This window comes from Aotus nancymaae, unplaced genomic scaffold (assembly GCF_030222135.1).
Source record: "Aotus nancymaae isolate 86718 unplaced genomic scaffold, 86718_ANA_hifiasm-v0.15.2.pri h1tg000039l, whole genome shotgun sequence".
NCBI classification, from domain to species: domain Eukaryota; kingdom Metazoa; phylum Chordata; class Mammalia; order Primates; family Aotidae; genus Aotus; species Aotus nancymaae.
The window spans coordinates 6,473,846-6,500,234 of NW_026988453.1; the positions used below are offsets into that span (position 1 = coordinate 6,473,846).

The 26,389-nt window shown below is 49.9% G+C and overlaps 1 protein-coding gene and 1 long non-coding RNA gene across 3 annotated transcripts; one reads left to right on the forward strand and one right to left on the reverse strand.

The window, feature by feature from the left end:
• Positions 1-6,910: 6,910 nt before the first annotated feature.
• Positions 6,911-8,822, reverse strand: LOC105722007 (uncharacterized). 2 transcript variants are annotated; one of them, XR_001108460.2, is made up of 3 exons: positions 8,663-8,822; positions 7,402-7,702; positions 6,911-7,204 (listed from the first exon to the last, which is right to left on the reverse strand). It is a non-coding gene; the product is annotated as an uncharacterized LOC105722007 (long non-coding RNA). The 2 variants fall into 2 exon arrangements; XR_010336477.1 differs by lacking the exon at positions 8,663-8,822 and adding an exon at positions 7,863-7,993 and having other exon boundaries at positions 7,441-7,702.
• A 12,621-nt stretch (positions 8,823-21,443) lies between these two features.
• On the forward strand, positions 21,444-25,569 carry BTG2 (BTG anti-proliferation factor 2). The gene is made up of 2 exons (XM_021677293.2): positions 21,444-21,685; positions 23,031-25,569. Exons 1-2 carry the CDS (start codon positions 21,544-21,546, stop codon positions 23,363-23,365), a joined length of 477 nt encoding a protein of 158 aa, XP_021532968.2. The 5' UTR covers positions 21,444-21,543; the 3' UTR covers positions 23,366-25,569.
• The last annotated feature ends 820 nt before the right edge of the window (positions 25,570-26,389 follow it).

Consider the following 26,389-nt stretch of genomic DNA (forward strand, 5'->3'; position numbering starts at 1 on the left):
CCCAAAGTGCTGGGATTACAGGTGTGAGTGTAGTTTTAACAGTGGAGTCTTGTAGTTTTAACAGTGAGGTCTTGCACAGGCATGATCATAGCACTCTACAGCATCAAACTCCTCACCTCAAGGGATCATCCTGCCTCAGCCTTCAGAATAGCTGAGTGCCCAGCTCATTGTAACTTTACTCATGTTATTTGCTTTGCCAGAAATTCTCTCTGTTCAATTCTTTGCCCATCAAAAAGCCTACCAATTACTCAAGACTGGCTTCTATATTATCCCCTGTGTGAAGCCTTCCTGGACTCACCATCACTCCATCTCCCTATTGGAACTAATCACTTCCTCCTCTATGCACTCAAAAAACTTTTATATATATAGTGTAACAGTTCATTGTGTAGATTTGTGAGATTGTGATTTCTTGAAGGCAGACACTGGGTTGTACATTTATGCTTCAGTGTCTAGCACATACTTTGGCCTCCAGCACACAGTAGGTGAAGCTTTATTAAATTTGGTTGAATTAATTATCTCCAGGCAAATGATACCAAAGAAGCAAAAACATTATTCTTCCCATATTATTGAAGAAAAAAGTAAGACACATATAGGACAATGGACACGTCAGAAAAGTCTCTAAAAAGGGGTCTGGGGTGGCAGGGTGAGAGTGGGCTAGGGAAGGGTGAGAAAGGATCCTACTTCCTCCATTCCTTCCACTGAGAATGAGGTTGGGAAGGAGTGGAGAGGAATCTTTATTTAGATTAAGAATGGGTGGTCTGAGCTGCTTGTTATGATATATCAATCTTTCTCTTTTCTTTTTCTTTTTTTTTTCTTTTTGAGACAAGATCTCTGGCCGGGCGTGGTGGCTCACGCCTGTAATCCTAGCACTTTAGGAGGCCGAGGTGGGTGGATCACCTGAGGTCTGGAGTTCAAGACCAGCCTGGCCATCATGGTGAAACCCCATCTTTAAAAAAAAAAATTTTTTTTTAAAAAAAGATCTCACTCTGTTTCCCAGGCTAGAGTATAGTGGCGCAGTCTTGGCTCACTGCAACCTCCACCTCCCGGGTTCAAGCAATTCTCCTTCCTCAGCTTCCCCAGTTGCTGGGATTAGAGTTGTGTGTCACAATGCTTGGCTAATTTTTGTATTTTAGTAGGGGTGGGGTTTCATCATGTTGGCCAGGCTGGTCTCAAACTCCTGACCTCAAGTGATCTGCCCACCTTGGCATCCCAAAGTTCTGGGATAATAGGCACCTGGCCTCATATCAGTCTTGTTCTGATGATGACTGACCCCAATGGCATATAATCATGATTTTATTTTGGTGTCCCTGCATGGACTAATTAAGCTTTGGAACTGACATATTTGTTCTAGTGTGGTGGGCAGAGCACATGCCTTGCGGCCACGCTGCCTAGGTTCAAATCTTAGCTGTGCCGTCTTAGGCAAGTTATCGAAGCTCTCTGTGCCTTAATTTCTTTATCTGAAAAATGAGATTAATAGTAATTATCACCTCTTAGAGTTGTTGGGAGAATCAAGTGAGTTTACAGTACTTAGAATAGCATCTGGCACGTAATAGTGGTCACTACATGTTAACTATTATTACTCATAATTTATACTTTCCACGAAAAATTTGAGATAGCTTGAAATATTAAACCACATAGAGAAGAGGATAATTATGTGTGTATTGTTTTTTTTAGAGAATTTCTAAGTCTCATATGTGTGTATTTATATTGTATTAAAGATTAGAAACTAATTGGTAGTAGGAGGGAGAAAGAGAAGGACAGGTATTTACCAATTTGTTGAATCAGTTACTTCTCTGACACCTAAATTTATCTTTGAACTTCCAGGAAGCCAAGGTAAAAAGGGAAATACACACATTATATGGTTTTTCATCGTGAAATATAAGAAAGCATTCAAGTTAGCCCGTTAAAACTCCCTCCCTAGCCCCCTACCTTTACACATTCCTCAAGAAGAAATTTATGATATGAATCCCTGTGTTGGAATATTGGAGCCAAGGAATCTGCAGTTGTTTTCATTGGCTTTTTGTATCTTCCTCAATTGGGCTACCTTTAATAAGAGCTCATAATGACAACAGAAGTAATCAGGATATTGGCTGGGATAGTAACAGTCAATATCATCTCTACATTCTTTCTATTCTTATCTCAGAGTTTCCTTTCTTCTCTCTTGGCTCAGGAACTCTCTGGGGTCAGGGGTTGAGCCTCGATGGGTCAAATAATCAGATGGCCCCAGGTGGATTTAGCTGCCTCCCCGCAGCATTAGAGTTGTGTAGAAGCAAGGTGCAACCCGTGGCAAAAACTCATGAGGTGAATGGAGACAGGAAGCTTGTGAGATAAGTCTTAGAGGGCTTTGAGAAGACTGAGCTTCCAAATTTGGAACAGAACGATTATCTCAGTGGGAATGGGTAAGTTCCTAGAAAGATAACAACTCTCGGCTGGGTGCGGTGTCTCACGCCTGTAATCCTAGCACTTTGGGAGGCTGAGGCGGGCAGATCACGAGGTCAGGAGTTTGAGACCAGTCTGGCCAATATGGTGAAACCCTGTCTCTACTAAAAATACAAAAAAATTAGCTGGGCATGGTGGCGAGTGCCTGTAATCCCAGCTACTCAGGAGACAGAGGCAGGAGAATCGCTTGAACCCAGGAGGCAGAGGTTGCAGTGAGCAGAGATCACAGCACTGCACTCCAGCCTGGGCGACAGTGTGAGACTCTGACTTAGAGGGTGAAGGGGGAAGAAAACAACTCTCTGTCCTCTACCTTTTGAATTCAGAGGAATCTATTGTAAGTCAATATCCTTATGTAAAAACATTGCCTAAGTCCAGGAAGACCACCACCACCACCACGATCCTCCAGCCTGACCTGCCAGGCTTGAAAAAAGTGGCTCTTTGCCTAAGAACTTACACACTCAGAAGCTTTGGACCTAACTCATTGAATTCTTAGACAGGTTCAGAGATGTGGGTGGGGGTTAGAGCCGAATTACTCCACAGAAGAAAACAAGAAAAATCTATATTTTTGTTCCTGAGAGAGAGGAGCAAGAAAGAGGGGCTTGAGTAACCTTCAAATGGTGTTGGGAAGGCCTGGAGCCAGCGTTGGAGAGGAAGTCGATGGAAGTTTAAGAACAGAAATGCCCAACTCTCTCTCTTTTTCGCTGTTTACATTTTTGTGAACTTAATCCCCTCCGGAGACCCCAGCCTTCACCAAACCCCAAGATGCACATACAGACCTTGTAAGGAGTTCATGTGCAGAAACAAGAGACAGCGCTGACACGGCCCATATCAGTGAGGGCACTCACGGGTCAGCAGGATGATTCCCAAACTGAACCGACTTGAGATCTCAAAGCCAGAGGCACTGATGAGAAGGAATGTCTTCCCCACCCTCCATCCCCACTTCCAGGGGAATTTGGAATATTTTGAGGAAGACTATTGGGTCACTCATCGGTCTTCGAATAAAACATACAACCAGGAGCCCCCATGGCTCCGGCCAGTTGTCCTGGCGCTTGAGGAGGCAAGGCTACGGCGAGGCTACGTGTTCGAAGCCAGCCTGGGCAACATAAGAACCTCTCACTCATTTAAAAAACAAAAAACATTGAACAGCTTACCCACTGGGAGCATGGAATGAGGTGTTACCTTCACATGTCTGACGTTTAATGAGGTAATGAGGGCAACCATCTCCAAAGGGAGGGCTCCTGCCTACCCACTGTGCAGTCTACTTCTCAGCAACCTAGCACAGTTCTCCCTAAGAGGGGGTTCCATGGGGCTCATTGAAGCCAGTGAGTGGGAGGAGAAATGCTGCAGAAATTTACCATGGGTGGCTGGCCCTCTGGCTCACAAATCAATCATTGGACCTCATGATCCGAATACCTTTTGTCCTCTTTGTCCTAGGGTGATCAAAGGAAGGAGACTTAGTCCCCACCTTCAGAAGTGGAGAGTGTGGGCTTTTCATTCTGATTGGAAAGAAATGGTTCCTGCCCTCAGGACACTCTTGAGTTCCCGAGGAGGGGAAGCTTCCACACCGAGGACACAGATGCAAAGCCGCCAGCAGACAGGCAAACCTGGGCAGAACTGCACTGCACAAACACCATTCACAATTAACCGAGGAGTTGGAGTCAAGGTGCAGTGGGAAATAGCTTGTTGGGCCTGGGAATTTCGAGCTGAGCTGGATTGGAACGCCAGAGTTCTTACTGGCAGCCAGAGAAGGCAGTCATGTCCTGTGCAGTGTCCAGTACTGAGTGAAGCGTCTGCACAATGACGGCTCGCTCACCCGCGGTTCCCCTCCCTGCTGGAAGAGGGTAACTCAGGCGTGCTCACCACTTGCTTACTAACAGAGGCCGCAGACAGACAGCCCGCCACAGTGCACACAAGAGGCAAACTCCGGATGACTTTATCTACAGAGATGAAGCTTTTCAACAGGGTCAAAGGGCATTCTCAGAGCACACAGGTGTGGCCCGGGAGAGGCAGGTTCTGGAGGGGGCACCTGAACAAGTTCCTCCTCCCTGGCACCAGGTGACCACCTGTAAGTCTGAATAGCACTTCACAGCTTGCAAAGCTGTTTTACACCAAGCAGAACACTCATGTATCCTTACAAGGCTGGAGGCCAGTACCCTCTCTATTTTACGGAGAAGGAAGCTGGGGCCTGAAGGAATTATAAGACAATCTTAAGGCCACACGGCAGAGGCGAGGATGTCCTTTCTACCGCCCGACACTGGCCTAGCATCACAGCCTTCGGGTCCTGGACTTTGGGATGCAGAGCTTCAGGGACTATCAGAGTGCATCTATGAAAGGCCACCTGGTCATCTGCATTTCAATCTAGCTCTGCACATTTCAGAAGAAACCCACAGAGGGAGGAGGCAGACAGTGTCTGGGAAGGCTGCCCGCCTGGGCTCTGGCTCTCAGGAGGAGAGGGGGAAGCCAGCGTCCTCTTTCCAAACGCGGGTCACCTTTGCCCCGGCCCGGGCATTGTTTGGGAGAGGAGAGCCCGGCCCTTGATAGCTGGCAGCTGTGGCAGTCCCCGCGCGCGCCCCGGCCCTACCGGCCCCTCCGGAGTCTGTGCCCATATAAGGGAAGCACTTCCAGGCGGCCGAGGTAGAGGCTGTGACGCCCCCGGTCCACGTCAGCGGCCGGCGGGAGGCGCGAAAGCCCGGCAGGAAAACAAGTGACGCGACGCGGAAGGGAGGCGCGGGGCGGCGGGAGGGGAGCGGCGGCGCCTGCCGAGTTAACCCCTGCCCATGCGGCGGGAGCCGCCAAGGACAGAGCGTGGCCAGCCAAGGTCGTGGGCTGTCTTTGCCCTCCTGTGTGAAGCCGGGGGCCAGGGGCCGCGCTGGTGACACCTGCCTGAGCACCCCTGTCCTGGGGTGGGCGCAGGTATCTGTGTTTTGGAAGATCTGCGCTTTGGGCGTCCAGGTGTGTTTGAACACCTGCGCATTTTGCCTGGTGGTGTCGAGGGCGCACATTACATGGACAGCCGCTGTGTGTATTTTTACTACAGAGCCTAGGGATTTTGCCATGGGGTGTTTAAAGACAATCAGGTCTCCTCTTGAAACTCAATCTCTTCTGTCCCGAAACAAGCAAACAAAAAGAACAACTGGCATCTGTGCTTCCAGAGACCCCGGAAAGTCTCAAGAGAGGCGCTGCTGTAAGGGGACTGGTTTCTCATTAGCCAAGTGGCCTCCCCACTCTTTCCTCAGACCAGGCAATAAAAAGGTATGGCCTAGGGGCTGACGGAGGAGCAGCCGGAAAAAGGAGGGTTTCCGGAGGCCTCCTGCCAGGCAGAGGCCAAGAAAGAAACAGAAAAGGAAGAGAAGCTGCAATGAGAACTCAGGGCTCATCACGGAGCCTTCATTGTCTAGGGGCAGGTTGGGGAGGCTCTTTGATTTCTGAGTCCAGCTGTGTGCTCAGATAAAGCCTGTTGGAGTGCTGTTCTCAGAGGCCTGCCACGTCTGGCCTGAAATTGTGTGTGTGCGTGTCTGCCTGTGGTGGGCTGGGAAGTAACTTGACTAGCTCAGCCTCTGGGAAAGTCCCCAGGGCCTCCCAACCATCCCTTCACACCCACAGTGCTCTGCCACCCACATTCACTGCTCTAAGACCTACTTCCTCTCTCTGCTTCCCCTGGCCCAGTCTCTCCCTGGTAGAGAGTTGTCTGGGTGGAAAACTCACCCCATCCCCAAGCTCTGGGTGCTGTGATAGAGTGGGAGTCTGGGGCACGAAAAGAGACAGTGGTCCTCTTGGCAGGGCGTTGGCCGAGGATGTGGCAAGTTCGCCTTGGCTGTGAGCACAGTCCCTGTCCCTGAAGCTTACCCTTGGGTTGGCTGGTGAACATGGTTTTATGCCTGGGAATTTTAAAGGCTGCTGGAGGGGCCTTCCTTCCTCAGGAGCCAGTGTCCTGGGACTGGAAGATACCAAAGGTGTTGAAGAATGAAAACAATGGGGCAGTGTTTGTGTTTCTGCCTGGACGGTGCTGCATGGTGGTTATGGCTGTGGGCTTTGGGGTCAGATGGGACTTTAGCTCTGCCCCTTGCTGGTAGGTCTTCTGGCAAGTTCCTGACTTCTCGGAGCCTCAGTTTCCTTGTTTGGAAAATGGAAGTAAAAGTATTAATCATACTGATTCGTTGTTGTTGTTTGAGGCAGGGTCTCATTCTTATCACCCCACCCAGGCTGCAGTGCAGTGGCATGACCATAGCTCACTGCAGTCTTGACCTCCTGGGCTCAAGCGATTCTCCCACCGCAACCTCTGGAGTAGCTGGGACCGCAGGCATGCACCACCATGCCTGGCTGATTTTTTTTGGTATTTTTTGTAGAGACGGGGTTTTGCCATGTTGCCCAGGCTGGTCTCAAACTCCTGAGCTCAACCAATCCATCTACCCCAGCCTCCCAAAGTGCTGGAATTATTGGCATGAGCCACTGTGCCTGGCCTATATTGTTCTTTTGAGGATGAAAAGAGATACATTTATCAAGCATTCTGCACATATGTTCACTTCTTCCACAATATTTGCACACCCGGAACATAAACACATTAAATAGTAACTTTTATGACTATTAGCAGTGGTAGTAATGTCATAAAAGTCCTCTTGGACACCACATGGAGAGTTAGCCGGAGTCACCAGGTGTTCAACGTTTGCCTTTGGAAGTCCCCTGCCTCTCACCTTTCTTTGAGGTCACTCACTCTGGTACCTCATCAACTCCAGCACCTCCTCCACCATCCTGACCCCAGCCTGGCCTGGAAGAAAAAGGAATGAGCATAGAAGCATAGGACCGAGGCTTCCACCCCAGCTCTGCCCTGCCCTGGGCCACTCAGCCCTTCTGAGCCTCAATTTCCTTATCACTGAAATGGAGAGAGGACTTTCTGGCTGGCTTATTTATTGTGAGAGTCGAGAGAATAAATATTTGTGAAAATACTTTGAAAACAGCCCCCACCTATCAGTTCTCCTTCTCATCCTCAGCACCAGCTCCTACCCCACGCCACCCCTTTTAGTCTTTCTGTAGATTTTCATGGCTTTAAGCATTTTGTTCACAGCTCTGTTGACAGTGTTCCCTTGACTTCAGAATTCTGGAGGTGGCTTAATTCCAACTTCCCTGTGGACACCTCCTCAGGGCAGGGAATATGCCTTATTCATTCATCCTGTGATTCCCTTGCCAGACCCAGGAAGGGCACATCGTAGGAGCTCAGTCCACACTGATTCTTTTTCTTCTACCAGCAAATCCCAGGGATGGAGGCCTGAAAAAGTGGCCCCAATAGAATTTGGGGAAGCAGGTTCTGTCCTCCGAGACAGAGGGGTTGAGGAAGGCAGGAGGACAGGAGGAAAGGAGGGGATTGGCCCTGCACTGTGCAGACCAAAGGATGGCCACTGTCGCCACACACAGACACAAGGTAATGCCAGTCCCCACAGGATGACATTGTGCTGACTGGGTTTACTCAGAGTTCCCAAGGCTGGGAGAACTCTGAGAGCCTCAGCAGAGAGCCCAGCCACTCTTCCTGGTGGGAAAGCAAACATTCTGCCTAAAAGGGAAGTCCCTGGGTTTCAAGTTCCACTTCCTCACAGCCAGAGCACTAACCTAAACCCTGCCCTCTCTTCCTCCCTCACCCCACAGGCAAACCATTTCCTCTTCTGCTGAGCTCATGGAAACAAACAACAGCTGTCCTCTCATTGATTGGTTTAAAAATAAGAGACTCTTGCTTTACCTCCCCCTTACCTCTGATGACCAGAGACCTCAGCACAGTCCCTTCAGGCTTCCGCCCACTCCCCTGGGCACAGAGGGGCAGCCCCTGGGCTGCCCGCAGCCTCTCTCCTCCTCCCTGTGGGGACCAGACTCTGCCTGCCACTGAGCCACACCCGTTCACCCTCAGTGGGGTGACTGCAGCGGCCCTGTCACTGAGTCTTTTTTTTTTTTTTGAGATGGAGTCTTGCTCTGTCGTCTAAGCACAATCTTGGCTCACTGCAACCTCCGCCTCCCGGGTTCAAGGGATTCTCCTGCCTCAGCCTCCCGAGTAGCTGGGACTACAGGTGTGTGCCACCACGCCCAGCTAATTTTTGTATTTTTAGTAGAGACAGGGTTTCACCATGTTGGTCAGGATGGTCTCGATCTCTTGACCTCGTGATCTGCCCTCCTTGGCCTCCCAAAGTGCTGGGATTACAGGCGTGCGCCACCATGCCAGGTCCTGGCCACTGGGTCTTACCAGTTTGGCTCCTGCATTCACACTTTTTGCCACATCACTTTGTCTCTGCAGTGGGCCTTGCGCAAGGCTGGGAGGAAACAGCCTCTGTAGAAATCAAGGTTTCCTGCCCTGTGAGGGCTGATGCAGCGCCATGGAGATATTTCCTGTGACTTTGCCAGGCAAACTGCAGGCCAAGGAAAAGATCGGGAGTGTGAAGTTCTGAGTTCACAGCTACTCAGAAACCCCTCTAAGCCTCATTGTTTTCGTCTGAAAGACAACAGTGGCTAACTGCTTACAGAGTGACTGTCAGGGTCAGATGAGATGTGGTCGTGAAGGCGCATCGTAAACGGTACCACCATGGACACACGAGTTGCTACTTCTGCCTGCCACCTCCACAGACCCCAGGTCACCACCAGCTGCCATCTCTACAAGTGGCCCTGCCTTCCTGAAAACCCCAAACTAAGTCTTGCCTCCCTGGGCCTCCGAGTCCACCCCATCCTGTCTCCTCGGGAGTACTTACTTAGCCTACAGCACAGGGAAATGCGCCTGTTGCTTGAGAGGCGTGGAATGTTTCCTCCCTCTTTTTCCACTGTTCGTGTTTGTCTTACCTGCTCTGCCTGCTTCCTAGCACCGTGGGAGTGTAAGCTGGTTCCTCTGCAGTGGATCCATGGCCAGTACCTGTTTGTTCCCTCACAGCACAGGACAGCAATAAGTGTGCCAAATGGAAGTGTGTGTGTGGGAGAGGGCACACAGCCAGATGGCTCCTTGGGGCAAAGCCTTATTTCTACCACGTAAGACTTTGTAGACAATCAGTCTTTGGCTATCAAGGGGTTTTGTGTTCATTTTCTCTTGTGAATCAAGCTAATTTTGGATTCACTGGGATACAATAGTGAACTAAAAGGCAGCTGCCTACAGGAGCTCAGAGAACCAAGCAGAGTCAAGCCCTGGGAAGCCTTTTAGACAATGATTTGTGGAGAAGGAGAGGGACAGTCATAAAGTTCCCACGTCCCTCCCAGTCCCAGGCTCACCTTGCAGAGGTGTGGTGGAGAGCAAGCACGCCCAGCAGCTTCTCACCTGAAAGCCAACTGGCACAGCCCGCGTCCAGTGGGCCACCCACGTTGCTGGGGCCAGTGAGCCTCCGAGCTGGGAAATCCTGGCCAAACAAATGCCCTCCTGCCCCAGAGAGCAGAGGGTTCCAGAAGATCAGGGTAGCTTTATCCCTGACTTAGCAAGCAGAGCTAGAAGTGGGATGGAGAAGGGCTATTGAATCTCCTTCCAAAGGTCCAGAGAAATCTCCTTGGAAGTTGGATTCATTATTGATTATTGTAACAAGAGTTCCTCCTCCCCCAGGAAGCTCCCCAGAGTGGTCTTCGTCTAACAGAGGCAGAATTGCCTGATGGGTGGTCGGAGGTTCCAGCTGCTGTACCAGACCACTTGAGTTCAAATCTTATCTTCCACAAGTTACCTAATATTCACTATGCTTCAGTTTCCTCATCCATAAAGAGGAAGCTACATGATATCTATCACACAGGATTGTTTTTGAATAATGAGTTACTAGGGGCCAAACACTCAGGGCTTAAAATTGTTATTGTAAGAAAAGACTTTTAAGAGTCCTCCTAGTTTAATTTCTCTACTACTATGAAAAGAAATTCTCTCCCTGATTCTGACACCTTTGTGTCTTTCTTTTTCTTTTCTTTTCTTTTATTTTTTAAGAGAAGTGGTCTCACCATGTTGCCTGGGCTGGTCTCAAACTCCTGGGCTCAAGCCACCTACTCACCTCAGCCTCCCAAAGTGCTGGGATGATAGGTGTGATCAATATATAATATATATAACGTTATATATAATATACTATGTTTCTCCTGACCTCTGAACTCCAGGTTCAGTGAGAGGAGAATGCTCAGTTCCTACCTGTGGACTATGAAAACCACAGGAGCCCTTGATCAACAGCAATAGGGTGATGAGAGCCACTTGGGAGTATTAGGAAGTGGAAGGTCTGAGAACCTTTCAAACTAAGAAACCCGCCTGGCCACGATGTCCCTGACTTGACTTATTCAGTCCCTATCCTGCCATATGGTTATTATAACTGTATTATATCCCAGAACTTTCCCATTTATTGTGTTATTTAATCTTCATGATGATCCAACAGAATAGGCTATAAAGATCTTATCAGAGAAGCCAACTGGGACCCTGGGAAGGGTCTCCCACCTCCTGCCATACTGAGAAGGATCCCTTCCATCTTTGCCCTGGGCCGTTCCACTGAGGAAGCTGCAAGGTGCTTCCATGGAAGACCAGTTCAGAGTCCATAATAGCAGGATGACTTAATGACAGGTTGAATCAGTGGGTTATTTGGAACAGGCACTGCAGGGAAAGGGCTGGCCCTGTCAGACGTGGCTCATCTTCTTCCCTCTTCAAAAGCACTCCCTCTTAATGCTTGACCTATCAGAGTCAAGGAAGTATGTGGCACTATTGCTAGTGCCAGAATCTGCAGAGTCAAGTGCACATCCAGCCTGCTAACAGGAAATTCCAGGTGCCCTGAGGACAGTGGCGCTGGCCTCAAAGTCACAAGAGCTTTCTGGGTTTAGGCGCACCCTGCACTGCCGCTGGGGACTGGGAGTACGACACAGAACCTCTCCAGACACCTGGCCTGGGAGGGTCACCCTGTCCTGCTTACAGCGGAGAGGAACAGAGCCTGTCAGTCCCAGCCCCAGCTCTCCAGCATGATGCCAGAAGTCAGGAGCCCGGTGAGCTCTCTGCCTCAGCCACCAACTCTCTGGGCCTCAGTCCCCTTCATTATAAAGTGAGGATGTCAGCCTAACCATAGCTAAGATAGCTGTGAGCTTGGACAGCCTGGATGATCTTCTCGGAGCCAAATTACCCTAATTCCTTCCATCTCCTGTCATTTGCCTTCCACTTGTTGGTCTCATATACATCTTTTTAAAGGCTTTTGTCAGTTTAGTTCAATTCAACATTCTCCAAGCAGCTGGTGTACAATGGACATTGACCCAATACTGGAAAATCAATGGTGCCAAGATATCTGTTTCCAGGAGCTTCCAGTCTAGCAGAGGAAGGCAGGCGAGGGAGCAGACAAGGAGATTAGGGTCTCTGGAAGCTGTGGGAGGGAGCAGAACAGGGAAAAGATCCTACCGGGCCAGAAAGGTCTTCCTAGGGAGACTTGAGTCTGGGAAGAAACTCACCCCGTTCCAGGAGAAGTAGAGGCAAGGGAGAAGGGGACTAATATTTTTTGTTTGTTTTGTTTTAAGATTTGGTTTCACTACGTTGCCCAAGCTGAAGTAAAATGACTATTCACAGATGCAATAATAATGCACCGTAGCCTCGAACTCCTGGCCTCAAGGGATCCTCTCACCTCAGCCTCCTGAGTAGCTGGGACTATAGGTGTAAGCCATTGCACCTGGCTGGGGGGACTAACTTGTAAGTTATTATTATTATTATTTATTAATTTATTTATTTTTGAGACAAAGTCTGGCGCTGTTGCCCAGGCTGAAGTGCAGTGGTGTGATCTCAGCTCACTGCAACCTCCGTCTCCCAGACTCAAGTGATCCTCTCATCTCGGCCTCCTGAGTAGCTGGAACTATAGGCACACACCACTACACTTAGCTAACTTTTGTAACACCATGTTGCCCAGGCTGGTCGCAAACGCCTGAGCCTCAGCCTCAGCCTCCCAGAGTCCTGGGATTACAGGCATGAGTCACCATGCCCAGCCTTAAGTAGTTATTTCTAATAGACCAAATGCCGCACTAGACAACTTATATTATTTCACTTCATTCTCATAACCTTTTGAGTAAGTATTAAGCCCATTTTACAGATGAACAAACTGAGGTTCAGGGTGCCTAAAGCCATACTATAGGGTCAAGCTGAGAGTCAAATTCGAGTCTGCCTGATTCCAGAACCCATGCTTTTTCCACCCAGCTAACAGAATGTGAAGGGCACAAATAGCTGAGACTTTGCATACTGGGTAGGGCCTGGGCCTGCTGGCCTCTTCTGAATCCTCCTGGCCTCTCCCACAGCCAACAGGAGAACTGCCACTTTAAGAGGCACAGCCCCTAGAAGCGTTGGTTTCCATTCATTTTTAATGGCCCAGCTGCCGTGGTCTCCCTGCCTCCCCATGGGCTAGTCCAGGAGTTTCTCTGCAACTGAGCACTCTCACCACGCTGAGGCCTGTCAATGTTTAATAGCAGCAAGGATCTTATCTCGGTTACCCAAGTCATTTAGATTACTCCTGCGCAGCGTGCTTGGAGCGTGAGGGGAGGCAGCAGATGGCAGACCCATCAGTTACCCCACTGCTCTGTGGAGGGAGGAGGGATTATGGGAGCAGAAAGGGCGAGAGGGTGGGAGAAACGGAGGGAGGGTGGCGGGGAGACACACTCTAACAGGACAGAATTTGCATGGCCCTGGCTGTGTTCTCCACCCTCCCTATTCTCAGCCACCTCCCACAGCAGCTGCCCACTGCACACACTTCCAAGGCCCTTCTGGGAGACCCAAACCACAGAGGAGTGAGTGGTTGAATTTCTGTGGAACTTGAACCTAGATGACATTTGAACCCCCTCTGGTGTTCCCTGGGCATCAGAATCTCTGCCTATTTTCAGGGAGAAAACCCAGCACTACTTGTCTGTCTTATAAACTGTTGAAAACAGGGACCCTGGGTGCTCCAGGGACATGGACGTGTTGCAAAGGTCACACAAAACTATACCTTCAGTACAACCTCACAGATTCATAGATGTGTGAGCTGGGTAGGGGAGGGGGGTCCCCATGCCCTGGGTCCTGGCTCTAGAATACCCTAAGTGGGAGAGATAGGTTCTTGCTACTCCCCTGGGCCCAGGGAATGCCTGGATCAGAAAGTCAAGTTCTATTTGGGGAGTAGAACGTCACGGTTCAAATACAGTACCAGAGGTCACTCTGATGTTATTTACAGATATTGTCTAAAGATCTAGCCTCCGAGCTGGGAGGAAGGGCAATGAGCTTGCTGCCTTCTCCGATTTCTCCTGCTCTCTGAATTTCTTATATCCTGTCACCATTCCTCATCCCCTTACCTTGTCTCCATCCAGGAACACCCTATGCTGCAGTATCTGACGAGTCACTCACAGCTGGGAGCCTGGAGAGTGTTCTTAGACGGAAGGGGAGGATTGGGAGCAGAGCAGAGGACCCACCACCGGGGCCAGAGGACCCAGAGAGGTTCCTAGACATGGGGTTGGACAACTGGGAGTGGGAGAGGGGCAAGGAGGGTCCAGGGAGGCCCCACTCCCTGGGTCTGGTGAACATTTCGCTGTCCTGTGTTCTGGGGCTTTCTGCCTGATGGGAATTACAGTGAAAAACAGCTGGATGCTTTTCTAGGAAGACTTCTGCAGGTTGGGGGTGGGGGGCAGTAAGGGTGATTTCATCATTATTTCACTCCTAGTTCAAATGGGAAGAAGTCTGGCTGAATGGACCAGTAATAGGCAGCATATCAGACAAACGTTCACAGGGCCGGGCCCTTTGACTCCTAGGGTGGGTTTCTGAAGTTTGAACTTCCAGAGGCTGGGGAATCCTGAAGGAGATTTCTGAGACCCTGTAGAGCTTGATACCAGTGGTGTTAGGATCGAAGGCACCCGGCTTCTCTGCTCTGAAAAGCACATGCTACCTCCTGTGTCACTTGCTGAGGTTTCCATGCCAATGAAGTCCCTCTTCCTGACTCCTCCCTTTACCTTCAGCATGCATGCTTGGTGTCTGTGCCAACCACTTCATACCCTTTACCCCCGCAAACAGCACAGCCCCTGATATGCACATGATCTGTGTAACAACAGTCCCTACCTCAAAATGCTATGAGAATTAAGTGAGATACTTATGTGTGGAATGCGTAGACCAACGCTTGGTGCATAGCTAACACTCACTAAGTCAGCTCGCTTATCTGAGGAGGCAAGATGGATACTTTCTGAGTAGTAAGGGCTACAGGTGTGTGCCACCCCATGTCCTACTAATTTTTAAATTTATTTTATTATGTGTAGAGATGGGATCTCCCTATGTCGCCCCATCTGGTCTCGAACTCCTGGGCTTAAGTGATTATCTCCTACCTTGGCCTCCCAAGGTGCTGGGATTACAGGGGAACCCAATAAATATTCCTTGAGTAAGTAAATACGTGAATAAAGCCAATGTCACAGGATGGGAGTCTGGCCTGATGGAAAGAGCCCTAGACGGGGCGGGAGGTGTAGGTTCTAGTCTGAACCCTGCCACCGAGTAGCTGCATGACTTTGGACACCTCTTTTTCATCTCATGGCTTCCTCTTCTTCATCTGAAAAATTAAAATTTTTGTGTAGATGATTTCTGAAAACCCTGCTGACAGTTGGCAATTATGAGATGCGGTTTGCTGAGCATCTGTGATATTTAGGTACTATGCTAGGTGCTTCCTATAAATTACCTCTAATATACTGATTCAGTAGTTTGAGGTGGGGTCCAGACTCTCAGGGAGAGGCTGCATGATCTGAATTTTTATCGAACTTCCTGGGTGATTTAAATTGGTGTCCTAGGGTCCCTTGGTATGCAGGCATTTGAATGTCAGATGAGAGATTTTTAATTAGTACTATAGGCAATGGGAAGCTATTGAAGGTTTTTAAAGCAGGAAAAGAAGGGTAATGCTATATATAGAGAGAAAGAACTAAGAAGCTAGGAAGAAGGAAGAAAGTATCTTTGATCTGTTACATATTGAGGCTGAAATACCAGAAAAATGCTTCGAAGGTGTCCAGCTCTCAATTGCGAAATAAATAAATTGGAAGCTCTGTAATAAAGGTGGAGTTAGAGATGATGATTTTGAGATTTATTCTTTATCAGGAGATGCAAATTCAAATACTCCAGAATCAAGGCAGGTAATGCAAATGAGGATTAAGTACAATTATTTAAAAACGGCATTCATCTTTAATACATGGCAAGTACCACTTTGTCTCAGCAGGGATGCAGTAGGTCATGGTGGAGACTGTGGTGAACTAGAGGGTGTACTCCCTGTCTTATGGGTCAGTCATTGCCAAAGAGAAGTGTGGGATCAGTGTTAACAGATACTCTGGTTTTTACAGAGAAATTCTAGATATTTTTATTTTGACACTTCCTAATTATTAAATGTTTACAACTAATTTTTTTTTTTTGAGACGAAGTCTCGCTCTGTTGCCCAGGAGTACAGTGGCGCGATCATAGTGCATTGCAAATTCTGCCTCCTAGGTTGATGCGATTCTCCTGCCTCAGCCTCCCGATTAGCTGGGATTACAGGCACCTGCCACCACACCCAGCTGATTTTTGTATTTTTAGTAGAGACGGGGATTCACCATCTTGGGCAGGCTGGTCTTGAACTCCCAGCCTTGGCCTCCCAAAGTGCTGGGATTACAGGCATGAGCCACTGCACCTGGCCCACAAGTAATTTTTTAAGTGCTTAAACACTACACAGACAGAACCATTTATATCTATGGTCAGCTCTGCCTTGGGGGTTCCAATTCGTGACTTTTGAGTTGTACAGATGGGATTCAAGACAGAGGGTTGAGTAAACTGAGAAGAAATCCAGGCACTGCACTGTAAAGAACCAGGACCCTCCCAAGCCTCTAAGCTTCCAACCAGGCTTAGAGACACCCTGGTTCTTTTGGCCACTGGGTGTTTGGTGAGCTCCCATGTTGGTAGCAGCACGTGGAGAATGCACCTGCCACGGCTATTTCTGCCCATCAGCTGGAAATCATGTGGGTAGAGTCTGAGGTCCTGATACCTCTGAGGTTAGATGCCACCCTGGGGAGGGGCCTGCAGCCTTCACTCCACCACTCTATGTCCACTTTCATCCCAGACTGTGAAGACGTCCTCTACCCAGGAGTGTCTGAGTCCTGGCTGGAGCAGACATCTTGTTTAACACATCTTAGACATTCACTTTGTATCAGGAAATTCTTCTGCTGTCTAATTTAAGTGTTTTTGTACAATTCAATCTTTTTCTGCTGCTTCTATCTTTAGAGCAAGTGGTGGAATGGGTTACTCTTTAGCTTCCAGCCTCTCCTTCAGCCTTCAATAGGGTCTCAAAAAGTCCGTTCTCAAAAAGTGTCCTCAGGACTGTGAAACTTGTAGTTACATGCAGATTAGAAAGCCGTTTGCTTATTTATATGTTAGTAAGCCTTCCTTTAGTCTACGTGGGTAGTTTTCCGCTTACCCTCAACCCTAATCATCTTTGCATTATCTATTTCTGTCCCTACTCTCAGTCCATTCTGGGGTGGAGGAAGGGGTTCAAACCAGAAATATTAAAAATAGCTAGCATCCCCACCTTCCTGTAGTTCTCATTAGCACGTTTTAGAAACAATATCATTTTCTCCTCTTCTTAAACTCTGTTCTGTTCTAAAGAATAATTCCCAGACTGGCTGGCCTGGAACTGACCTTGAAAGGTTCAACTTTGTGAGAAAATGATAGGGAACCCACAAACATGTCCTGATCATTACCCAGAAATGCCTGCAAAGAGTTATGATATATTTAGCAGTATCTCCACCCTGATTAGGAAATGAGGAAGAGGCAGCTGGTCTTCCCTGGGTGATGTTTCTTATCAGCTCTGGCAGCAAAGTAAAGCTGTCACCAATGAGGTCTGTAAAGAGGAATTATCAAATTAGCATTCTCACCAGCTACATTCAGACATACTCCACCAAAACGTACCCTCTGCCCTGATGCCCACATTTCTCAAGACGACCTTCTTCAACAGATACCATTATATGTGCATATTAACATGGCTAACACATACCCATATCCCCTCCCACCCACAAACATCACAGCCCACGTGCAATCTAAGTATGTATGTTCACTCAAATATGTATACTAATACCTAACTACACTGACACACACACACAGACCGACAACAAATACACGCTGCATAGTGTAGAAATGACCTGCTTATTCTCCAAGAATATCAGCCCAGCCTCTGCCTACCTCACTCAACCTCAGGTTTCTACTTATGCTCAGAAACTTGAGGCAACCAAGCCAAGTCTCCATAGGCCCAACAGTTCTGGGAAAGACAGAAATCACTTGCAACCGCCAGGCGCGGTGGCTCATGCCTGTAATCCCAGCACTTTGGGAGGCCAAGGCAGGAGGATCATAAGGTCAGGAGATGGAGACCATCCTGGCCAACATCGTGAAACCCCATCTCTACTGAAAACACAAAAATTAGCTGGACGTGGTGGCACATGCCTGTAATCCTAGCTACGCGGTGGGGGCTGAGGCAGGAGAATCGCTTGAACCAGGGACTCAGAGGTTGCAGTGAGCTGAGATGGCGCCACTGCACTCCAGCCTGGTGATAGAGCGAAAACTCCATCTCAAAAAAAAAAAAAAAAAAAAAAAAAAAAATCATTTGCAACCATTCAGAGCTGGAAATGGAGAGCAGGCCAGCACGGAGGCCTGAGGATTGGGACCCACTTCTGAGTGGGAATATGGCCTGAAGAGAGCTGGTGAGTCACTCCTGAGTGGGTCACACAGGTGGGCCGTGCAAGTGGGCAAGATGAGCAACCAGGACCAGAGGAACCAATAGGTCTGAGGTCACATGGCACAGAAGTTCTGGTCCCGATGAGGCATAAATGAAGTCCACCCTCACTCCCACCACCCCATCCCCCTCTTCAATGGGTGAAGTCGCTGGTCAGCACACGTCAACATTTAAAGTTCAAAATTCAATCCAAGACCCTTGGGGTGGGAGTGGAGGGAGGAAGAGGAGAATGAGGAGGAAGAGGAGAAGGAGGAAGGGCAGGAAGGGAGGAAGAGAAGCAGGAAGGTGGGGAGGGAGAGTGTGACCCACTCTCCTTATCGTGCTGCTCTAACAGCACTTTGGTTATACCAAGGAATGGGAGGCAACGGGCAACATGCAAAGAAAAAAGCAGGGGTGACATCTTGACTTTTAGAGCGTCTAAGGATTCTGGTCCTAGCAATTTAAGAGCAGTTTCAGGAAATTTCAGAAACAATTGGGACTACTTTAACGTATTTGTCCAGAAATTGATTGAGAACCTAAATCCAGAGCAGGGTACAATTACACTGTATATATATATTTTAATTTATTATTTTTTAATTTTTTACTTTTTGAGATGGAATCTTGCTCTGTCGCCCAGGCTGGAGTACAGTGTCATGATCTTGGCTCACTGCAACCTCTGCCTCCCAGGTTCAAGCAATTCACCTGCCTCAGCCTCTGGAATAGCTGGGACTACAGGCACGTGCCACCATGCCCAGCTAATTTTTGTATTTTTAGTAGAGATGGGGTTTCACTGTGTTGGCCAGGCTGGTCTTGAATTCCTGTCCTCAAGTGATCAAGCTGCCTCAGCCTCCCAAAGTCCTGGGATTACAGGTGTGAGCCACTGCGCCCAGCTGCACTGTATATTGACTTGGAAACTTTGAATGATGAGATAAATTAAGCTTCCTCTCCCCAGGCTTGTGTATAGAAAGAAAAGAGGAAGGCCGGACACAGTGGCTCATGCCTGTAATCCCAGCAGTTTGGCAGGCCAAGGCCGGTGGATCACCTGAGGTCAGGAATGAGACCATTACCTCATCTGGCCTGATCCAGCATCTGGGGAGAAGCCGGTGAAGAGGCCGTCTATATGTGTTTAATGCCAAATCTTAGAATTCCAGGGCTTTTTGATTTGTTATATGAAGCAGTAGAGCAGAATATTTGAATTCTGTATTGTCCCAAAAATGTGGGACAGGTGAGCATAGTAATCTGTTTTCAAGTAACTTGCAAAGTCTGGCTGAGTCTCTAAAAAGATCACTAACACTACCAAATGATAGATTATGACGCCCAATGTATGGTATGGATGACCTTAACTCAGCCGCGAGAGAATGGTCAGCATAGATTTTCAAGGCGGAAGACCAAGATTACACTGTGCCTTCGGTGGTGTGGGAGAGTGAGGTGGGGCACGGCAGGGGTGCGTGGTGGAGACAATGATGTATGCAGGAGATAAGGCCATGAGCCAGGGGGCAGCAGGGTCATGCATGTTCAGGCATGTGTGGAATGGGGACCACGTTACAGGGAAGAGATGGGGATCATGGGCAAACCGTTGAGGGATCCAGGCTGTAGATTTGCCGTGATACTTAGAGGACAGTGAGAAGAGTGACCTTGGAGCACAAAGTAGCAGAAACCTAAAAAGGCAGATGGGGTTAAATGATGAACGGTCTTAACCATTAGGCAAAGGAGTCTGGATTTGATTTAGTAGACAAATGGGTGGTGGTGGGGGGGGTGTTTCAGAAGGACCTGAGCAAGAGAAGAGCTAGTGAATGGAGTATTTTAGGAAGAGAACTCCACCCACAGCGGGAAGGGTGGCCTGGGGATGGGACTGGATGGAATCCACTGCAACAATCTAGATAGAAAGAAGCAACCAATTCGGGGACTGGATCTGGGGAGCAAAGTACAAGGAGAGGCTGGGAAATGATGGTATCGCTGACAGAAATGGAGATCAGGAGGGAGCTGGCTTCGGCTGACATTGACGTGTCAATGTGAGGCTGGACATCCAAGGGAGAGGACAGAGCCGGTGCAAACAAGAGCAGGATGGAAGGACTGTGCAGATGAGAAAAGTCATTGTGAAACAGTTACATCAAGACAGACTTCATGCATGGGACCTCTCCAAGGAAAGGCAGCCTAGAGAAAAGGGAGGACTGAGGAGACATAGTGTGGGGAACGGGGCAGGAAGGGATCCAGGGCCAGCACAGCAAGGCAAGGGGGTTGGAGAAGCCTGGGGCACAAGGAAAAAGGACAGGGACACTGCTTCCAGAAGGTGGTCAGAGGGTCCAGAGTTCAAGGAAAATGGGAATTTACAGAGGCCATTGGGTGTGAGTCACTTTACAAACATTGGGCATCTGTATGCCAGACCCTGGGCGAGGCTCTGGGGTGTTGGGTAGAAGTTATTCACATTCAACAGACATCTACCTAGTGCCCGTGATGGTGGCAGGCCCTGAGTGTAGCAGAGGGACACTGAGGCCAAATTCTTTCCCGAGAAGTTCCAATCCACAATGAGAAAGGAAGACGGCTGGGGGAAAGGAGGGAGAGGATGGAAGAATATATACAGTTGCGAGCAGACTACGAATTCAAAAAAATCGGCACCTAAGGAAAGTGAGAACTAGAAAAATAAGTTGAGAAGACAAAAGGCTTGCAACACACCTCCTGCCCCTACCCACCAGAAAAGTTAGACGTGAGTGTTTCTAGGCAAGAGAAAAGGCATTGCTGTAGACGGTGGAACTTGTTGTGGGAGGTGGGATTACTACGGAAATAAATAGAAGACAGCCTCCCTTTCCAAAGAGCCAAGAGGAACCCACTTCGTCTAGTTAAGAGAGGAAGCAAAGCCGTCAAGCGGTGACCACAGGTCCTGGTGAGTGGTTCTGATCGGGTATGGTTGGAAAATGCTGTGGGAATCAGAAAGGGGAAACTTTGGGAGGGGTGGTGTCATCGAAGGCTTCTCGGAGGAGGTGGCTTCTAACCCGAGCCTTAAAGATGGGCGGAGAGGCGAGGCCCGGGCCTGCCCCGCGCGGAGCACTCGGGATCCGCCTCCCTCCGCCCAGAGCGCTCGGCCCCCTCCCCGGCCCTCGCTTTCTCCCCACGCCTCGCAATGCTCAGCCGGGCGCGGGTTCCTAGCACTGACGTCAACGAGCGATGACCTCAGTATCACCGAGGCTGCGACGGCGGGGGCGGGCGCGGCGGGCGTGGCGGGCGTGGGGGACCAGCGTCGGTGCGCGGGGCGGGGCGGGGAGGCTCCGGACCCCGCCCCCATCCGCCGACCGTGGCCAATGAGCGCCGCCGGCGGCCGTCCCCACCTTCTCCGACAGCCTGAAAAGCGCGGCCCGGGGTAAGTCCCGGCAGAGCCCGAGCAGCGGCCAGCGAGTGCTGGCTTGTGGACCCACACTTCCCACGCGAGACCTCTCACGGCGCCCGAGCCGCGCGCGACATGAGCCACGGGAAGGGAACCAACATGCTCCCGGAGATCGCCGCCGCAGTGGGCTTCCTCTCCAGCCTCCTGAGGACCCGGGGCTGCGTGAGCGAACAGAGGCTTAAGGTCTTCAGCGGGGCGCTCCAGGAGGCACTCACAGGTGAGCGCGCGCCGAGGGCCTGGCGCCACCGAGGGTTGGCGCCCTCCCTGCCAGGGCCGTCTTCCCTCTACTCCTGCGGCAGGGTCGCCCACTGGAGCAGCTTAGGGACTCTGTTGCTCCCTGGGGCGGCCCGCAGTTCCCTGTTTCCTGGGTCCTCCTCCCCAGCTGTGTGCTCAGGTCTCTGCCCGCGGCGGTTCTGATGGGTCGCGCCCCTCCACGCCCTCGGGGGCGCAGACCCTAGTCCTGGAGTGCCAGCCCGAGTCCCCAGCTTATGCCCCGGTCTGATTACGGGCTCGTCTCCCTCGCTGGACCCTCGAGATCTGAAGACCCTCGATGGGTGTTGTTGCGGGTCGCCCGGCCGGCCGAGGGGTCCCGATGAGGAAAGAAGGTGCAGTTGAGCCTTTTCAGCAACTTGGAGACCCAGCGTGGCTCTTCCTGCCGATCGGGGTGCGCTGTGTCTGGGGCAGTCCACTGGTTGCTGACTCGCTTCAAGTTGGAATCTGGGTCCCCTTTGTGTTCTCTTTGGTCCCCCTTAGCCATCTGCCACCTATTGTGGTAGGGAGGAGAGCCTGGTAGCTGGTGACCCTGCCAGGAGGGCCTTCGAGTCGGGAGGTGGAGAAGAGATAAGCAGCCCTCTCGCCGCTGGGGAGCGAGACCTCTCTCCCAGCTGTTTCTAGCTGGTTGCTGGCAGTTTGGGGAAGCGATAGCCATCTCGGAACGCACCCACAGAGACCCTGCCTTCTGAGAGAAACAGATGTTTCATCAAAACAACGCAGTTTTCACTCCCTTAGGCACTGCTAAGGAAGGTTCTCTGACTCTTCTAAAGGAGGCAGAGGGAGCACAGGGTGTGAGGCCCAATGACTTGCTGTGGACCCAACAATGTTGGCAGCGGCAGTCTTCCTGGCCCTGAAACTTCAGCTCACAGGTCTCCAGAGGCCCTGCCTAGGCATGCCAGCCCGTCACACCCTTCCCCCCTGAAACTGACGGTGTGCCAAAAGCAATACAGTGGCCACTAGAGAGTACCCCAGAGCTCTGGAATCCCCTCCCAATACACGCACACAGACACACACACACACACACACACACACACACACACACACACACACACACACACACACATCTTATCCTGGAAGCAAAAGCCGGTCTCTCCAGCTCCCATAAAATCCATAAAATTTTCTCTGCTAAGTGACAAGAGGGTCCTGGAACTGAGGAGAGTCCACCTCCCTTACTTAAAGTCACCGGGCCCTTCCTCTCCTCCTGTCCTTTGACCCTCCTCCCCGCCCTGTGGGAGCGTCCGTGGCCCAGCTGCTCTAACCAGGGCATCTCCCCCGTCCTGTCTCCACAGAGCACTACAAACACCACTGGTTTCCTGAAAAGCCAGCCAAGGGCTCCGGTTACCGCTGCATTCGCATCAACCACAAGATGGACCCCATCATCAGCAGGGTGGCCAGCCAGATCGGACTCAGCCAGCCCCAGCTGCACCAGCTGCTGCCCAGCGAGCTGACCCTGTGGGTGGACCCCTATGAGGTGTCCTACCGCATTGGGGAGGATGGCTCCATCTGCGTCTTGTACGAGGAGGCCCCCGTTGCCGCCTCCTGTGGGCTCCTCACCTGCAAGAACCAAGTGCTGCTGGGCCGGAGCAGCCCCCCCAAGAGCTACCTGACAGCGGTCTCCAGCTAGGCCCCTCCGTGCCCCCACCCTGGGCGCCGCCGTGCTCATGCTGCCGTGACAACAAGCCACCACATACCTCAACCTGGGGAACTGTATTTTTAAATGAAGAGCTATTTATATATATATATTATTTTTTTTTTAAGAAAAGAGAAAAAAAACCAAAAGATGTTTTTTAAGAAAAGAAATCCTTCAAGGGAGCTGCTTGAAAGTAGCCTCCCCAGGTGCCTTTAGAGAGAAGTGTTGTGTGCTTGAGTCTGTGAGCCAGTGTCTGCCTGTAGGGGAGGGAGCTCTTAGGGGGTAAACCTAGCCACGGTGAGGTAGGAGACGTTTGGCTAGCACCCCAGAAGATGTGAGCGGGAGCAAGCAAGGTTAGCAACTGTGAACTGAGAGGTCGGGATTTGCCCTAGGGGAGGAAGAGAGGCCAAGTTCAGAACTCTCTGTCTCCCCCAGCCAGACACCTGCATTCCCGGCTCCTCTCTTACTCAGGGGCATTCATGCCTAGACTTAAATAATACTTCGTTGCCTAATCTTCTCTTTTATTTTTCTAATGAGGTCCTGGGCAGAGAGTGAAAAGGTCTCTCTTGATTCCTACCGTCCTAAACAGCTTTTCTTGAAATCTTGACTTGTTTCTAATCCTACCCTCAGGGGCCTGTAGATCTTGCTTCCCAGCCAGGAATCTAAAGCTTGGGTGTTTTGTTTTTTTTTTTGGTTTGTTTTTTTGTTTTCTCTGAGGGAGAGGAAGGAACTGGAGGTTATTGGGGTTGGGATGGAAGGAACTCTGCACAAAACCTTAGCTTTGCTAGTGCTGCTCTGTGTGTATGTGTGGCGAATAATTTGGGGGTGATTTGCAATGGAATTTTGGGATCCAAAGAGTATCCACTGGGGGGATGTTTTTTGGCCAAAACTCTTCTTTTTGGAACCACGTGAAAGTGTTGATGCTGCTGCCATGATCCCTTTGAGAGGTGGCCCAAAAGCTACAGGGAACTCCAGGTCCTTCATTACTGCCTTCTTTCCAAAAGCACAACTCTCCTCTAACCCTCACCTTCCCTTCCCTTCTGGTTGGGTCATGGAGCTACCCTCTTTTCTCGGACAAGAGTTCTCAGTCACTGTGCAATATGCCCCCTGGGTCACAGGAGGGTCTGGAGGAAAACTGGCTCTCAGAACCTCCTGATGCCCTGGTGGGCTTAGGGAACCATCTCTCCTGCTCTCCTTGGGATGATGGCTGGCTGGTCAGCCTTGCATGTATTCCTTGGCTGAATGGGAGAGTGCCCCGTGCTCTGCAAGACTACTTGGTATTCTTGTAGGGCTGACACTAAATGAAAGACAAACCTTGGGCACTGTTTTTTCTCCCTGGTGCTCAGAGCACCTGTGGGAAAGGTTGTCTCTTTCAGTACAATCCAAATCTGTCATAGACTTGTGCAATATTTACTGTTGTGGGTTGGAGAAAAGTGGAAAGCTACACTGGGAAGAAACTCCCTTCCTTCAATTTCTCAGTGACATTGATGAGGGGTCCTCAGAAGACCTCGAGTTACCCAAACTGAATCACCTTAAGAAGGACAGGGCTAGAGCATCTGGCCAGGATGGCTACCCTCCTGCTGTTGCCCCTTAGTGAGGAATCTTCCCCCCTCTTCCGCTACACCCAGGCTCCCTTCCCCACAGCCAGTCCCCTTTCCTGGATTTCTAAACTGCTCAATTTTGACTCAAAGGTGCTATGTACCAAACACTCTCTCTCACCATTCCTGGCAGTTCTGCCTCCTTTTCAACTCCCCACAGTTTTGTGTTGCCTTCCCAGACCCTGCTTCCAGCCTTTATTGCTTTAAAGTTAACTTTGGGCCCACAGAACCAAGAGCTCATTGCTGGCTTGTGGGTTGAAACAAAGCTGTGAATCACTGCAGGTCGTGTTCTCGCATCTCGTCTGCAAACAGGTCCCTGCCTTTTCAGAAGCAGCCTCATGGTGTCATGCTTAATCTTGTCTCGCTTCTCTTCTTTTTGATGTTCACTTTAAAAATAACAAACCCCCCGAGCTGGACTGTTGAGCAGGCCTGTCTCTCCTATTAAGTAAAAATAAATAATAGTATGTTTGTAAGCTATTCTGACAGAAAAAACAAAGGTTACTAATTGTATGATAGTGTTTTTATATGGAAGAATGTACAGCTTATGGACAAATGTACACCTTTTTGTTACTTTAATAAAAATGTAGCAGGACAAACGTGTGTGGTATAGAGAAGATAAAATTCCCACATTTCACATTTGCATTTCCCTTTCAGATCCAGATCCTTTCTTTGTGTTTCATAGTATTTCTCCTCAGTTGCACTCAGACAATCTACAGCATGTGGGTGGTATAAAAGAAAAATCTGGTTGTGTGGTGGGGCCATTTCCAAGCATCCCCTCTTCCCCTGGAAAGTAGCTCCTTACTTCCCTCCTTTTTTTTTTTTTGAGATGGTCTCATTCTGTTGCTCAGGCTAGAGTGCAGTGGTGCAATCTCAGCTCATTGCAAACTCTGCTTCCTGGGCTTAAATAATTCTCCCACCTCTGCCTTGAGTAGCTGAAACTGCAGGCGTGTGCCACCACGCCCGGTTATTTTTATATTTTTTGTAGGGACTGGGTTTTGCCATGTTGCCCAGGCTGGTCTCAAATTCCTGAGCTTAAGCAATCCTTCCATCTCTGCCTCCCCAAGTGCTGGGATTACAGGTGCGAGCCTAGCCTACTTCCACCTTTTTTTGAGACAGAGTTTCACTCTGTCGCCAGGCTGGAGTGCAGTGGCGTGATCTCGGCTCATTGCAACCTCTACCTCCCGGGTTCAAGCAATTCTCTTGCCTCTGCCTCCGGAGTAGCTGGGACTACAGGCACGTGCCACAACACCCAGCTAATTTTTGCATTTTTAGTAGAGACGGGGTTTCACTATGTTGGCCAGGGTGGTCTTGATCTCTTGACCTTGTGATACGTTCACCTCAGCCTCCCAAAGTGCTGGGATTACAGGTGTGAGCCACCGCACCTGGCCATCTACTTCCACCTTTAATGCCGATTCTAATT